Source organism: Enhydra lutris, unplaced genomic scaffold (genome assembly GCF_002288905.1).
Source record: "Enhydra lutris kenyoni isolate GAN:26980312 unplaced genomic scaffold, ASM228890v2 scaffoldscaffold13, whole genome shotgun sequence".
In the NCBI taxonomy this organism is placed as follows: domain Eukaryota; kingdom Metazoa; phylum Chordata; class Mammalia; order Carnivora; family Mustelidae; genus Enhydra; species Enhydra lutris.
In genome coordinates, this window is record NW_019154097.1 from 56,348,549 (window position 1) to 56,365,978 (window position 17,430).

Consider the following 17,430-nt stretch of genomic DNA (forward strand, 5'->3'; position numbering starts at 1 on the left):
AATTTTTTTTCTAAGATTTATTTATTTTAGAGAGATCGAGAGCAAGCATGTGTGCGGGGGAGGGACAGCGGAAGAGGGAGAAGAGCAGACTCCCTGCTGAGTGGGGATTCCCAACACGGGGGTGCTCAATCCGAAGACCCTGAGATCATGACCTGAGTCAAAATCAAGAGTTGGACGCTTGACTGACTGAGCCACCCTGACGCTCCAGTAGTCTTGATTGTTAATGACCTGATATATCTTTGCAGAAAGCCCGCTTATCTACCATTTTATTTGCTGAAAACTGTGAAGTAACCCACGACCAGTTATGTGAATTGCTGAAGTATGCAGTTCTGGGCAAATCCAGTGTTCCTAAACCCAGGTATGAGATGAACTTAAATGGTGGGTATAGACCCAAGGTTTTAAACTACTGTATAGAGGGTCACATATTCCTTAATTGACATTATTTGTTTGCCATACAGAATGTCCTAAACTTTTTCTTTTTTTTTTTAATGGTAGAGGAGGGGCAGAGGCAGAGGGGGAGGGAGAGAGAGAATCCCAAGCAGGATGCAATCCCAGTGTGGAGCCTGATGCGGGGCTCAGTCTCATAACCCTGAAATCATGATCTGAGCTGAAATCAAGGGACAGATGCCTAACCAGCTGAGTCACCCAGGCTCCCCCTACATTTTTTCTTTGCAGGAGTTGCCAACATTTGATTTGGGAATTCCTTTATTAAAATCCAGATAATTTATCTCTTCAAAAAATTCTTAAGATCTGGCAATTGTCCCTCTATTCCCAAATGGCAACAATTTGTCAAAGCTGAATAGTAGCCTTCCCCTTACAGATGGGGCATGTATACTTTAGTGTACCACTTACTGGTAAATAAGGCCTGTTTCCCTTATTTACATTATCTGTCTGGCTGCTTTTTGGTTTGCAACCCTCTTGGGAGCTTCCTGGGTTTAAACTGATACCCAGCACACTTACTTGGAGGCTAGGTAGAGACTGAAGAAAGAGGCAGGCTGCGCCAGGTTGCTAAGTGGCAGTTTTAATAAACCAAGGGAACTTGCATATAAGGCTTGTCTGTGGCAGGAGGAAGACAAATGGACCCCTACACATGCCTGCCAAATCTTAAAAAAGTGTATGTAGAGGCCTTAACTGGGTTCAGTCCTATGAACCATGCAGGTATTTTCAATACCACATCACTGTCTCAAGGCTGTGTCCTTGGAGCAGCCTCTGGGATCAGGAAAGATAAGCAGAACCCACATTCCAAGGACAGAGGAGAAGGGGTGAGGAGCCTTCAGGTGCTGGGGCCAGCTGACACATCAGCAGGCAGTCATGTCATTTCAGTGTTCTTTCCCAGCACCATTTAAAGGTATTTTGGTTTGTAACCCCTAGTGGAGACCCAATTAAAATACCATGATCATGGATTAAGAATCCCAGTTAATCTTTTTTGTTCCTTCCACATTAAGAAACAAAGACAAATTATTATTCTGATATCTTCAATGCCACTGTTAAATGTCTAAAGAAAATTGCTTTTGTATATGTACCAATAAAAATTTTACAAAACTTTTTAGTTTTTCAGACATACCTATCTGAGGGAGATTGACTAGATAACTCAAAAGCCATCTTCTTTTTTTTTTTTTTTAAAGATTTTATTTATTTATTTGACAGACAGAGATCACAAGTAGGCAGAGAGACAGGCAGAGAGAGAGGGAAGCAGGCTCCCTGCTGAGCAAAGAGCCTGATGTGGGGCTCGATCCTAGAATTCTGGGATCATGACCTGAGCGGAAGGCAGAGGCTTTATCCCACTGAGCCACCCAGGTGCCCCTCAAAAGCCATCTTCTCCATTAACAAATATTACCAGTAGTGTGTCAATTTATCTGAAACTGGCTTTCTTAAAGCTAGTCATGTGATTATTAGCTTAGGAAGGACTCAGCAGCTAGGGATTTTGAGGATATGCCTTTTTAAAATGAGTTTATTCCCAATTTAAAACAAATCATAATAGGATTTTAAATTTGAATACATTCTGTTTCCCTTGTTATCCTAATTGATTGGAATGCAATAAACAATTATCTCAAGAAATCTTTATTTGAATTCTGTACAATAGTAGCTGTTCTTTGCTGGGCAGTCATTGAGTAATGGTAAATTTCATTAACTGTTGTTCACTACTTTTTTTCCCACACTTCACTTTTGTATGTCTATAACTGACTTGATGGTATCACCTTTAGCTGTATTGGTTTGATTTTTCAACAGCTGGTGCCAGCTTTTTCACCAAAACCACCTGAACAGCGTGGTGGTTTTTGTACTGCAGGGAATGAGCCAGCTACACTTTTACAGGTTCTACTTGGAGTTTGGATTTCTCCGAAAGGCATTCAGACATGTAAGTTAAGAAAACTTTGTATTAGGGCCTGAGTTGAGTCCTCTCATCCGGAAATAGTGCATGTCTCAAACTATGCTCTTGGGCAACCTTATTGAACAAGCAGTAGAGGTTGTAGAAAGCAAGAAAGATTAAGATTCAGAGATCTCCTGTTGAGATTAGGTTTGCCTCTGATTTTCTTTGATAATTTAGGCAAAATATTTATTACCAGATTACAATCTATATATAGTTCCTGATATAGGCTGATTATTCCTATTTTATTCGGTCTATGTTGTTTTTAAAAATTATATACTCTATGTAAGTCTGTGTTTTTTGGCTTCTTGACAACATTACAAAATTGGACATCCTTAGAACAGTATCTGGAGCTGAATAGCAGCTGTCATCTTTAGAAGAGGCTTGTGCTCCCTGTTTTCCTTCCCATAGCCACCTCCAGTCTTTATTGGACTGTTTCATCCATTTACCTCTGAGGGATTTGAGTTGGTGAGTCCTAATCTCTTTGGGTCTCCATTTTCTTTTTTGCTTTCATTTATCAAAGGCTACAGACATGCTAGGACCTACATCAATCATTCTGCGTGCATCATCTTTAATTCTTAAAGTACTTCTGTGAGAGATAAAAATATCTTCTGTATGTAAGGAAACTAAGTAACTTGTCCAGGTTATAGCTAGAAGTGGTGGAGCTGGAATTTCAGCACAGGTGAGCCTAAGGCTGGAGATCTCAACCTTTCAGCTTTGCTGTGTCATCTGTCCTAACTACCTGGCAAGCTGTCCACTAAAGTAATAGATACAGAAGTGCTTTGAAAAATATAAGGGACTTTCCTTTTCTGAGTTACACATTTGTGTAATGCTTGTTTTTGTTTCCAGCATGTAATCAGAACCAAAGAAAATATCTGGGGGTGGGATAAAGGTGGCTTCACTTACTTAGCCACTTCTTTTTAATCATTATTATTACCTAGTCGCTTTTACACATTAGGGAGACAGTCCTCATTTTGTAATACAAATAGTTAAGGTCCAAACGTTTCTTAGTACTCAGCTGACAATAAAAGTGCAAGTCTTTGACAATATTTTAACTGCTTTCAAGCATTTTTATAAAAACTTGGCATGTATTTACAGAAATTCCGCTTGCCACCACCATCATCTAATTTTCTAGCTGATATCATTGGCCTGCAAAAGAAGCAAACAACAGGAGATCTATCCAAGATGGTGGAAGGTATGGTTGTGACTCTAGTTCGATGATTTGCTCATTCTACAAGACATTATGGATATGCTGTGGGTTTATCAGTCAAGTTTATACTTGCAAACAACAAAGGTCAATTCTAACTACCTTAAACAGAAGAACAGTTTTTTGTTTTTGTTTTTGTTTTATTTTGTTTTGTTTTTAAAGAAAAAATGGATAAGTACCTAGGGAGGATAAAGAACAGGAACCATATAGCCAATATTCATGTCCCAGGAACCATCTGGTTAGGTGAGATAGAAAAGGCTATCCCTGCATATCACTTAACATTGGATTCTTAGAAATTACTGTGAATAATTTTTAAACTGTCAGTGGGTCTTTGTACCTATGAGTGCACAGATGGGAAGGAAGATCTTGCCTTTGAGTAACGTAAAGGACATCCTTAATACTACCCACAGTGGGGAATAGGCAGAAGGTTTAGATGCCGGCCATCTAAAAGAGAACTATCCATGATGGCAGTGTTTTTCAAACAATGGGTTGTATTCATGAGAAAGTTATAGTTAACTGTTTTTTGGGGGGCGAGGGAAGCAGGTAAGTGATGCAATAGAAAAGAACTTGTTAGAGTCCATTAGATATAGTAAGGTAAGTATTGTTCAGTGATGCTTTTTTATGTGTGTTCAGAAATAATTGAGTAGTTACATTGAGGAGACATGAAAAAGTGGTGAGGAGTAGTCAGTGATTCTTATCTCCTCTACGTCTCTGCTTCCTATTGAATTTTTTTTTTTTAGACTTTATTTATTTGACAGAGAGAGAGAGATCATGAGTAGGCAGAGCAGCAGGCAAAGAGAGAGAAGGGGAAGTAGGCTCCCCACTGAGCAGAGAATCCGATGCAGGGCTCGATCCCAGGACCCTGAGATCGTGACCTGAACTAAGGCAGAGGCTTAACCCACCGAGCCACCCAGGCACCCCAACAGTCTTGAATTTTAGAATTACTTTTCTTTTGGCTCCCCATACCCAGTCTGCATAGCTCATTCCCTTAGTTCCCATGAATATCTATTCACATGTCACTTTATCAGAGAGGTCTTCCCCGATTATAAAATATATGACAGTAATCCTTTTCCTGCCTCAGTATACCCTCTCCTCTTTTCCCTCATTTATTTTTCTCTGTAGTCCTTATCTTTACCTGACATATTATATATTTGTTTATTGTCCCATCTTCCCAACTACCTTAAACAGAAAAGAATTTCTGTTTCAGAAACAGTTTCAGTATATGGAGAATTTTGTTGATTTTGTTCATTGAGGAATCTCAAGTGGGTAGAACAATGCCAGGCATATAATAAGTACTTAGTAAAAATTTGTTGACTGAATTAAATTATTCTATCACTGTGTTCTATCAGTTTTTCTTGTGTACTGTTTCTTTCATATATCCCTTTTCCTCCATGCTTTCGACCATCTTGATTCAGACTCTAATCTTTTTTCCCTTTTTTTTTTTTTTTTTGTTTTCTTTTTTTTCTTGGTCCAGAATTTCTGCAAAATTTTTTCTCATTTCTCTCCTTCATTTTCCACATTATCTTTGAGGTTGATCTTCCTTAAATACTATTGGTTGGTTATGCCATTTCCCATCTTAGGAACATTCTGTTGCTCTTCATTATATATTGAATAATGGACTAAAGTCTAAACTCTTGAGTCTGGCATTTGCAGTGGTCTACAATTCATTTTTATACTCCTCAACCTTGTTTCCTACACAGACCTTTTTTTTTTTTTTTAATTCTCAGTTGGTCTAGTCACTATCATACCGGGTTTGCTTTGTACATTTCTGTCTTGCCTGGAATCCTCTCTTTTCTATTTACAGTATTTTGACTTCTTTAGTTGCAAGGACCAGATACTTATTCAGGCCATCCTAAGTGAGAGGGATATTATTTAAAGGATGTAGTATAGACTAAAAAGCCATCAGGAGTCTAAATGCTCTTTCATGGCATCTTCTCTGCTTTCTGTTTTCTCTTCTAACTTGTCACTTCTCTATATTTCCTAGTTTGATTTTAGAAGCAAGCAATCTGATCAGCTTAGCTAATTACCATTGTCCCTTTTGAGCTTGTCTTGGCTAGGAATATCAACTTACTGGTCTACTTATAGATGGGTCTCTCTTTTTTGTCTCAAAGATTTTATTTATTTATTTTAGAAAGAGAGTATGAGTAGGGGGCAGGGAGGAGCAGAGGGAGAGGGACCAGCAGACTCTATGCTGAGCGCAGAGCCCAACACAGGACTTGATCCCAGGACACTGAGATCATGACCTGAGCCAAAATAAGAGTCAGACACTCAACTGACAGCCACCCAGGCACCCATAGATGGGTCTCTCTTAAGCCAGGTTCCCATTCTCAATCTAATTGGTGACCACTCCTGCTTAAAGAATAGTTATCAGCCTGTTGAGCAAGTGGCTAGGAGGTGGAATAAATTTAGCCAGAATGGGCTGTTAGTGGTGGGCACTGTGATGGGCAGGTCTAAGACACCAACTATCTAAATTCTGCTTTTTCTTCAAGACTCAGCTAATCTTTTCCTCTGTTGAACCATCTCTCACCACCCTAGCCAGTATATTCTTCCTCCTTTCCCTTTTGTAGCTTTCTTTATTATAACCCATTTGAGGCTTATATTCTCTTTGTGTTCCTATAACTATATTACAGTACAGGGTCCTTAAAGTTGGGGCTGGGTCTTATACATCTTTTGATCTTCACTGTGCTACCTGACACAAAGTTGAGAAATACGTCGTTTGAGGTTTCTTAAACACATATTCTTTTTTTTTTCTTTAAGATTTTATTTATTTTAAGAGATAGAGACAGAGTGCAAGCTGGATGGTGGGCAGGGGAGTGTGAAGGAACAGAGGGAGAGGAATAAGAAGGCTCCATGCTGAGCACAGAACCCAATGGGTTGATCCCATGATTCTGAGATAACAGCCTGAGCAGAAATCAAGTTGGACACTTAACAGACTGAGCCATTCAGGTGTCCCTTCTTAAACACACATTCTGACATAAGTTTAATTGTTCTTTTTATTTCAGGGTCTTTACCTTCTGCCAGTTCAAAAGTCAGCGTCAACCTGCAGAATGACCCTGTTATTCAAAAGTATGGCTCTAAGAAAGTGGGCTTAACCAGATGCCTTCTCACAAAGGAGGAAATGAAAACATTTCACTTTCCATTACAAGGTTGGTTTACATTTAATCTGATATTTATATTTGTTTTTATATATATACATATATATTACTTATTTGTATATATAAATGTATTTTTATATATTTAATCTGATGATGTATTTAATCTGATATATATGTATATATATACATATATATATAATTTAGTTTGAAAATAGTATGTGTGGTACCGTCCATATCTGAAAACTCATATCTTTCAGTTTACCTACTTATTATTTTTTTAAGACTTAACTAGCAATTATTTTTTTTAGTGAAGTATTGGTGGTTGACACACAATGTTACATTAGTTTCAGGTATACAGCATAGTGATTTGACAGCTCTGTAATTTTGTTGTACTCAGTAAGTAGCTGCCGTCTGTCACCTTCATTTATTTTCATTCGAAAGATATTCTATATATGGATATACAACATTTTATGCTTTGATGGACTTTTGGGTTATTTCCATATTTTGGTTATAATGAATATACTATGAACATTCAGGTACAAGTTTTTTTGTGGACATCTGTTTTCATTTTGGGGAAGTATAAACATAGGTATAGAATTGCTGGGTCATATGGTAATTGTTTAACCTTCTGAAGAACTATCAGACTTTTTCCGGAGCAGCTGCATCATTTTACATACCCTCCAGCAATGTATAAGGGTTTCAGTTTCTGCACATTCTTATGAACAACTTGTTATTCTGTCTTTTTTATTGTATTCGTTAAGGTGGTGTGAGGCAGTATCTCATGATTTCAATTTCTATTTCTCTAATGGCTGATGATGTTGAATATATTTTCATATACCATCTGTAAAATGGAGTTAATAGCTCATATATCATGGATTGCCATGGGGATTAAATGAGTTAATGTATACAAAAGTACTTAGCACATAGGGTGGGTGGCACATAGTGCATTTGAAAAGTTATTATTTATTATTATTACTACTAATCATCTAGATAAGAGCAGCAAGTATAATGTCTCCCAGATTTGGGGATGTCTCTCTTTTCTGATCTAGACCATATCTTGATTTTTTTATTTGTAATTAGTTGGCAGTTTTGAGGTACTATGACATAGAAACTAGTCATAATTTCTCACACTGTACTTTGTTTCTTGTCACACAAGACCTAGGTAATTTTACTGTTTAAGCCTCTGTCTGAAGGTAGGAATCTTCAATGGTTCAAACACTTTGGGAACTCTGTGCTGAATGTTCCTTGTTATTAACTAAAGGTGCACAATGGAGGGGGTACCTTAAGCCTTTAGGTGTGTTCCTATAGGGAATTTTCAGTCTGTGATTCCAAAAAAATGCAAGCGTGTTTCTGAGTAAAGATCTCAGGGAAGTCTCAAGGATAGAGTTGGGTGCAGGGGTACACATGGTGGATATTACTCACTGCCTACAGTGAAATCCTTTTAGATCTCTACTATGGTGGAATTTCGTTCCTACTTTTTCTTTATTTAGGAAGGAAAGATACTACATGTAGTTTCTGCATACTTTATGCATCCTCCTTTAGGGCCTACATGAAAAGGTCCAGTGACTTGGGATTTAGCCAAAATTTAGGTGTTTTTTATTTTTTTGGTTTGGTTTTTTTTAGAAAGAGAGAGGGTGTGTGTGCACACAGGAGGAGGGACAGAGAGAAACTTAAGCATGTTCCACATCCATTGTGGAGCCCAATGCAGGGTTTGATCTCACAATCCTGAGATCATGACCTGAGCCAAAATCGAGTTGGGTGTTTAACTGACTGAGCCACTCAGATGCCCCAGCTACAATTTAGTTATAATCTTTTTCCTCGTATGGAGGAAAAATTGTTACTTGGTAACTGCCAAGAGGTCTAGGCCCTATTATCCCCTATAAGGGCAGCCTGTAGTATTCTCCAAGAGTATAAAAATGAGCAGATGGGGCGCCTGGGTGGCTCAGTGGGTTAGGCCGCTGCCTTCGGCTCAGGTCATGATCTCAGGGTCCTGGGATCGAGCCCCGCATCGGGCTCTCTGCTCAGCAAGGAGCCTGCTTCCTCCTCTCTCTCTGCCTGCCTCTCTGCCTGCTTGTGATCTCTGTCTGTCAAATAAATAAATAAAATCTTTAAAAAAAAAAAAATGAGCAGATGGAGAAAAACTTGAGGACCAACATTGTCTCTCATATAATTTTTATATTTCAAGTGTCTAACAGAGAAGGTGTCCAGCAAATGTGGTATTTCAGTTTTCCCTTGGTGAATGAATCTTAAAGTGATGTTTATCTTCTGTAGTTTTAAAGGCAGATTTTTAATTTCTTTTCCTCCTAGGTTTTCCTGACTGTGAAAACTTTGTACCTACCAAATGTAATGGTTCTGTGACAGACAGCAGTCCTCTCTTTGGACTTGACTGTGAAATGGTAAGTACTACTTTTAATGTTTCAACTGGAGGGTTACAAACTAGAGTCTAGTAGGTGATTTCTTGAGTCTAAGGCACCAGTGAACCAGTGCATTTAGTTCCACTATTTTGGTTTAAATAACTGAAAGTAGACCCTTTTACTCACATTTTAGAAAACGGGTATTTGTTCCAGGATCAAGAATAAATACCACAAAAAAAAAAGAATAAATATCACATAAGTTTTCTAACTAGTTATGTTTAGTCAAATCTCTGTCAATTACGTAAGTTTACTCTTTCTGTCTTTTGAACAGGTGTTTTGTTATTGTTCCCCTAAAGACTTTGACTCAATTACCATGGATTTGTCTAGTTTTACACATTTACGATCAGAAGTAGGATTTCCCTCGGGCACCTGGGTGACTCACTGGTTTAAGCCACTGCCTTCAGCTCAGGTCATGATCTCAGGGTCCTGGGATTGAGTCCTGCATTGGGCTTTCTGCTCAGCAGGGAGCCTGCTTCCCTCTCTCGCTCTCTGCCTGCCTCTCTGCCTACTTGTGATCTCTCTCTGTCAAATAAATAAATAAAATCTTTAGAAAAGAAAAGAAGTAGGATTTTCCTCAAGTTCCCTTTGTGTTTTACTTAGTCTCATTAGTAAGTCTCCTTTCAAAGGGCATCCCTTATCAGTACTCAGGTACCAGTCTCTGATTTCTTAACAGAGTGGCTGAGAGCTAAAGTTTTCAAGTCTAATGTCAGAGTGTGTATGTATCCTGGTCTTGGCTATTGGTGTTGTCACCTTGGCCAAATTCTGTAACCTCTCATTCTCAACTTCTCTGTCTGTGAAGTGGGGATAATAAGAGAGTTACCTCATCATGTTACTATGAGATGGTGTATGTAGAATGCTAAGTATTGCATTAGATGCACTAATTAAAAATTACTTTCTTGTGGTACTCAGCTAATACGGGGATGTCATAACAATAAATGGTAAGATGATGAATGATGTTATTTCCATCCATCTTCCTTGAGCACATCCTTTTCAGAGCAATTAGATGAAATGTTCAGCAGTCTCTAGCTTTAATTTCATTCATACTGGGCTCTCTAGTTAGCAAAGGCTGTGCCATTGTTACTGGCACCCCAGTAGATTACAGTTCATGGCAGCTGAGATACTGTGAATAAGGAGAGCAAGCAAGAGCTTCCACAGTTCAGCAGTCTGACAATGGCCTGGTCTTTCAGTGCCTCACATCCAAGGGGAGAGAGCTAACCCGCATCTCACTGGTTGCTGAAGGAGGCTGCTGTGTAATGGATGAACTTGTTAAACCTGACAACAAGATTCTGGACTACCTTACCAGGTATTTTTCACCTTGCCTTCTGCCCTCCCTTATTAGTAGACCTAATTAGTATTCTTAGGGAACAGTCATTTGTGGCAAAGATGTATGTATAAGCATGTTTGTCACAGTATTTCAAAAATATGGGAATATAAACATCTGAAAGCAGGGGATTAGTTAAACTATGAAATCCACATAATGGAATACTCTAACCATTTAAAAGGATGCGTTGAAATAGATTTAGTGATGTGAAAACTTGTTAATGATATATGGCAAATGATAAAATCATGTTAAAAAATAACATGCATTATGATTGCATTTTTATAGAAATAAAATATATACATGGGCATGCCTGGATGGCTCATTCAGTTAAGCATCCGACTCTTGATTTCAACTTAGGTCATGATCTCAGGGTCTTGGGATGGAGCCTTGCATCAGGCTTCGCGCTCAGCGGGGAGTCTGCTTGAGGATTTTCTCTCTCTCTCTTTTTCTGGTTCTCTTTTCTCTCTCAAATAAGTAAATCTTTAAAGTAAATCTGTCCACACACACATGAGTATATGTATCAAAAAATATGAAAGGATATTTACTAAAATGTAAACAATGATCATCTCTGGGTCATGGGATTTTGGGTTATTTTAAATTTCCTCTTATCTGTATTTTCAACCTTTTTACACTGAGCATATATTAGTTTTTAAAAATACTCTTTTTGAAATGACTTTCCAGGGAGGAAAACCTATTAATATCCTGACCTGTCCATTTCTGGTTTTTTATTGAAAGCTTTTCGGGAATCACAAAGAAGATTCTTAATCCAGTGACAACCAAACTCAAAGATGTACAGAGACATTTAAAAGCACTGCTTCCTCCTGATGCTGTGTTAGTGGGCCATTCCTTGGACTTGGATCTCAGAGCACTGAAAGTGAGTATCTGATTTAGTTTTTCCAGTTTATATGCCTTTTCCTTTTATTTCAAATCTAAAGTCTTGGGTTCTTCTATTCCCCCAGTCCACTTGTTTTTTCCTTTAACATAGGATGCTACTCATTCTGTTCTCTTTCCTCCTCAGATGATACATCCATATGTTATTGATACATCATTGCTTTATGTCAGAGAGCAGGGCAGAAGATTTAAGCTAAAGTTCTTAGCCAAAGCTGTTTTGGGGTAGGTTGTTTGTATATTATAACATTGTCCTGACAAGTTGTGTAAGTTGACATATAATTTCTTATTTAATGCATATTGCAAAATTCAGGGTCTCTATTCTCCCTCTTAATGTCTGTAAACATTATTCCTTTCACTTCTTGTGAATCCTGGGATCCCAATTCCAGAGAAGTAGGACTCAGAGATAAAGAAATTATGGGAATACAGAAGGGGTTTACATGCAATCTGAAGAGTTGATGGATAAACTAGAGAGAACTGTCTGAAAAGTTAACCAGAATTTGAAGACATAATGTTCCTATATTGAATGTATCCTGTTATGCATAAACACTTGTGTACAAGGATGTTCATTATACTATGGTTTAAAACAGCCCAAAACTGCAGATATTCTCTAGGAGTGGTTAAATAAGTTTATCTGTATTATTGAATACTTTGTTATTGTTAAAAGAATGTGATGGGTCTATATGTGCTAATAAGGAAACCTTAATCTTAAACTACTACTGAGAATAAAATGGAGATGCAGAAGAAGATCTGTATATGCCTAGATATCTGTATGATTCAGATTAGATTTAGATAAGTTTATAGACACAAACATTTGTACTTTTTTAAGGTTTTTGAAAACGACCAAGAAAAAATTTAAGTACCTATATAAAATTTCTGGAAGTTAACTTTAAATAGTGGTTACATCTAGAAGAATGAGGCAAAAGGGTTCGCTGGGGAGTGGCCAGAGACTCTATTGGGTAGCCTTTTGTCCAGATGATATGCTTGCTGTAGACAAAGCCGTTCCTGATCATTGTGCATCATCAGTGCCTCTCACTTCACGTACTCTCCTGGCATTTAGGAATAAAGTAATCTTGATTGTTGTGATAAAATCTGATTATCACATTGCTGAAATTTTACATATAACCAGAATATTAGAGGTGGTTGAAAGAACCGATCATTGAAAATGCTGTTGAGGATGTCAGTTTTATCTTGACTTTCCAGGAAGGATATACAGTGTCCAGATAGGCTTGGTCATGATGCCACAGAAGATGCTAGAACAACCCTTGAATTGGCCCGGTATTTCCTTAAGTATGGCCCAAGGAAGGTTAGTATATTTGACCTGTATGTTTGCTTTTCTTAAAATTATGAGACAAGAACAGATAGTCACAGATATCATTTCCTGTTGTTACCTTTCTTTAAAAAAAAATTGGAGTGTAATTCAAGCTGAGCATTCAGAATTAAGACCTGTATGACTAGCATAATGTAATAGTTAAGTATGTAGTCTCTGAAGTTGGGCTTATCTGTTTTTAAATAAAGATGGTACAGGGCACCTGCCTCGTTCAGTCAGTGGAGCATGTAACTCTTGATCTCTGGGGGTTGTGAGTTTGAGCCACATGTTGGATATAGAGATTACTTTAAAATCTTAAAGGAAAAAAAAGATAGTACTATGTTTAGCTTAGTTATTAGTTACATAATCTGGGTCAGTTTCTCCAAGGAAATTCAGTTACTACATCTGTAAAATGGAAACACATTTCTGTGGGATATTGGTGCGGGTACATGAGGTATCTTATATAAAGCTAGTAGTACAGTGCCTTGAATATATTAACCACTATAATGTGTGGCTCATTGTATGCTGATAATTGTAATAATAATTATGAAAGATCTACATAGATTTTGCTCTTTTGGGGTGGGGGAGCATGCCGTTGTTTCAGCAGCAGTTCAGTGGGTGTAGATTAGGACAGCACATGAGGGAAACCTTGAAGGAGACAGTTTCTTACATAGCTTGTTACAATGCATTCTAACTTACTAGGTTGTCCCATTGCATGATATGTTCTATCATAACTCCACTGTGAAATACATGGTAGTCTGTGTAGAATCCTAAGCATCCAGAATAGTATTTTGTGTCGCAGTGGTAGAAAGACATTCTAAAACGTCTTATAACATATATGTATAAATAATGATAGTAGTTTGTATCTCACTGTCTGCATTGCAACTCCCAAGTGGTCTCCCACTTTATGGAAGAATAAACTGGTTTTGTATTAAACCAATGAAAGGTCTTTTTTTGTTGTTGCTATAAAAGCCATTCTTTTATAATTTCCAAAAATGGCACGTTCACAAAGAAGTAAATTCTAAGTGACTGACTGTGGGATCAGTGATGAGCCAGAATTGCCATCCCTTTATGCTTAGCCCTTTCCCGCATTCATGTAACAACATCAGCAGCTGGTAACATTGTCATTCTTGGCTAAACGGTCAGAAACCATCGGGTAGCTATTGAAGCCAACCTGGGACTATGGCAATGGCAAAGCCACTGTCTACAGCAGTAGAGAACACCACTTGAGTGAGTTTTTCTTGGATTTTTTTTTTGCTTTGTGGTGTTTTGATTTTCAAACCTCAGATGCTTTGCAGGAAATTAGATGATTTTTACCACTTTATTTTCTTCAAGATTGCAGAACTAAATCTGGAGGCACTAGCTAGTCACCAAGAATTGCTAGCAACAGGCCAAGAGCTGAGAAATACAGCAGAAATAGTTTATCAGCCAAAAACAAGGTAATACTTTTCAGTTCTAAACAAGAACAAAAACAAGAATATCTGGTTTCTTATTTAGACAACCTGCAAATTTTTCCCCCTTTTTTGGGTCTATTGAAAATTATTTACCGATAGTATAAATGACATTCTACTGTCACAAAAACCATGGAGGGAAAAATACCACCTTCCACCCTAAATAGTACCTATTTATTTTTCTTATTTTCTAAATGTAGTGAATGGTCTTAAAATAACTCTTTTACCAAAAAGAAAGACATTGAAATATAGTGAACTGAGTAGCATTAGGCAAGATGATAGACTCCTGGGTATTTTGATTAGAAGAATCAACTATAGCCTTAGTGTATTGCCAAGATTAGGGAAAAACAAAAAACAGGCCTGGAAGGAGTTGATCACCACATCATAATAAATATGTCAGAGCCTTAGAGTATAAACTTGTTAGAGAGCTTTGAGTATTTTTCGTGTTTATCTGTCCTTCCCCTAAATATAGAGCAATACTGTCCATTATGACTTCTGCAGTAATGGAATTGTTTTAGGTCTGTGGTGTCCAGTAAGGTCCACACAGTACAGTATGTGTGACTAATGCGTATTGAGGAACTGAACTGTAATTTTATTTTATGTTAATCTTAATTTTTTTTTTAAAGATTTTATTTATTTGACAGAGATCACAATTAGGCAGAGAGGCAGGCAGAGAGAGAGAAGGAGGAAGCAGGCTCCCTGCTGAGCAGAGAGCCCGATGCGGGGCTCAATCCCAGGACTCCGGGATCATGACCTGAGCCGAAGGCAGAGGCCCCAACCCACTGAGCCACCCAGGCGCCCCTATTAATCTTAATTTAAATAGCCACATGTTGCTAGTGGCTACCTTATTTAGACAGTGCAAGTACAGAGAAGTAAGTCTTAGGTTAGGGAAAACTGTTGTTCTTCCCTGATCTTTTATACTTCTTCACAGTGTTTTGGAATGCTTGGACTTAATGGGTCAGAAGCTCCTTTTCTTGACCCGGGAAGCAGAAACTAGTGAACTTTGTTCTGCCAGAAACTGCCAGACTATTAAGTGCCTTTCAAATAAAGAGGTGAGTGACCTGCTGTCTCTTTGAAGGTTACGCTCAAAGCAAAGGGGAATGTAGCCCTTTGCAATTCATACTAAGCAGCAAGCTTTTTTTTCATCAACAACCCTGGCTACCATTATCAAGTCTGGTTTTTGTCTCACATCTTATAAGGAGCACTTTTATTCCCAATTACCCCACAGGAGCAGAACTGTCAGCTGCCAGTGTCTGCCTGTAGACCCCACCCTTGGTATTACCACACCACTTTGAATTTCTGTTCTTCTTCTAACTTATGTAGATGTTTATCTTAGTTTAGCCTAACTTTATTTTTTTGGTTTTCTGTTCTTATATTTTATCTATTATTGCTGTATGTGTAAAGTTGAAGGGATATATTGCAGCATGAACTTAGGTCATCTTGTTCAGATTTATATATGTATGTATGTATGTATTTTAGTTTTATCTGGAAAGAATTTCAAACTTACAGAAGATTTGCGCGAATGGTGGTATATACCTTCTATCTATATTCATCATCTGTTGATGTTCTGCCGCATTTGCTCTACTTACCAAACTACTTGTAAGTCATGTTTCCTTTTCAGGGTATCACATTCAGAGCACATGTTGTCCATCTGTCCTTTATTTTGTATATAAAGGATTTTCTTTATTCTTTGTTAGAGCTCCATGGTATTCCAGTGTGCTTATGTACCATAGTTGTATTTCTCTTTTTCCAGTTCCCATGTCCCTAATTATTTTCTTTTTTCTAAATGCTTTGGCTAATGCATCCACAATAGTGTTAGCTGAGGTCATTTTTTTTTATTACAGGTATTCTGGAGCTATAAATTTCCATCTGAGTTCTACTTTAGCTTCATCTTAGAAAGATTGATAAGTTTAAATAAATACTTAAAAAGTGTTTTCGTTTTCATTCAGTTCAGAATTCTTTTTAATTTTCCTTTTGATTTCTTCTTTGGCTCATGTTTTTTTTTAGAAGTGTGCTATTTATTTTCCAAATAATTAGGGATTTTCCTGAGATCTATTCCTGATTTCTTAAATTCACTATTGTCCAAGAATGTACTTATGTACTTTGAATTACTTGAATCTTTTAAATTTATTGAGAGATGGAATATCCAACTATAATTGTGGATTTGTTTGTTCTTGCAGTTTCATTAATTTTTGCTTTATGTATAATGAAGCTTTCCTATTAGATACATGAACATTATGCATTATGTTTTCCTGATGCATTGGCCCCTTTATCATTAAAATAGGTATTTATCCCTGGAAACATTTTCTATTCTTTTTTTTTTTTTTTAAGATTTTATTCATTTGTGAGAGTGAGTGAGTGAGAGAACAAACAAGGGGGAGAGGGAGGGGGAGAAGCAGACTACCCACTGAGCGGGAGCCTGATGTGGGACTTGATCCCAGGGCCTCAGGGTCATGACCAGAGTTGAAGGCAGATGCTTAGCTGACTATTGACTTCTCCTGTGGTATTAATATAGCCCCTCTGCTTCTTTTTGTTTATTGTTGACCTGCTATATTTATTTTTATTTTAAAGTGGGTTTCTTGAAAAAAATTTTAAAAATTGGGTTTCTTATAGTGACCAGTCAGGCTTTGCTTTTTTATTCAATTCAACAATTGTTGCCTTTTAGGTGGAGTATTTAGAATATTTGCATTTAATGTGATTATTTGATGGTGTTAGGTTTAAGTCTCTTATCTTGCTGTGATAATCTATTTGTCCCATCTCTTTTTTATTCTATTTCTTTTTTTTTTTTTTGAGTTAATGAGGTATTTTTTATGATCTTATTTTATCTCCTTTGGAAGTGTATTAACTGTGATTCTTTGTTATCTTAGTGGTTGCGTTAAGATTTATAATCTATCTTTAACTTACCATAGTTTACCTTAGTACCGTAATTACCTTAATAATATTATACCATTTCACATATAAGAACTTTACAACTATGTATTTGCATTATTCCCCTCCTAGCCTTGGTGCTATTTTTGCCATCATTCATTTTACTTCACATGTTGTTATTTTGCTTTTTTTAAGATTTGAAAGTTTTAAGATTTTAAGTTTTTTTTTTTTTTAAGATTTATATATTTGGGGGGAGGAGGGGCAGAGGAAGAGGAAGGAGAGTCTAAAGCAGGCTCCACACTGAGTGAGGAGCCTGATGTAGGGCTCCGTCTCAAGACCCTGAGATCATGACCTGAGCCGAATCTAAGAGTCACTCAGCCAACTACCCCACACAGGTGCAACTAATAGTTATTTTTTAAAGAGATTTTAATTTTTTGAGAAGCTACTATAGTGTTCACCATAGTGGTTGCAGGATTTTATACTCCTACCAACAATGCATAATAAGTTCCAGC

General features: G+C 37.4%; 1 protein-coding gene across 3 annotated transcripts in view; it reads left to right on the plus strand.

Moving 5' to 3' along the window:
• LOC111146219 (RNA exonuclease 5) overlaps window positions 1–17,430 on the plus strand; it is a 35,658-nt gene that overhangs the window by 4,913 nt on the left and 13,315 nt on the right. For all 3 annotated transcript variants that reach the window (XM_022501670.1, XM_022501671.1, XM_022501669.1), the window contains 11 exons: window positions 246–358; window positions 2,230–2,356; window positions 3,464–3,560; window positions 6,575–6,718; window positions 8,975–9,063; window positions 10,269–10,384; window positions 11,138–11,276; window positions 11,421–11,515; window positions 12,494–12,596; window positions 13,935–14,038; window positions 14,982–15,102. In XM_022501670.1, the coding sequence (XP_022357378.1) occupies window positions 246–358; window positions 2,230–2,356; window positions 3,464–3,560; window positions 6,575–6,718; window positions 8,975–9,063; window positions 10,269–10,384; window positions 11,138–11,276; window positions 11,421–11,515; window positions 12,494–12,596; window positions 13,935–14,038; window positions 14,982–15,102 (1,248 nt within the window). The remainder of the gene's footprint in view (window positions 1–245; window positions 359–2,229; window positions 2,357–3,463; window positions 3,561–6,574; window positions 6,719–8,974; window positions 9,064–10,268; window positions 10,385–11,137; window positions 11,277–11,420; window positions 11,516–12,493; window positions 12,597–13,934; window positions 14,039–14,981; window positions 15,103–17,430) is intronic.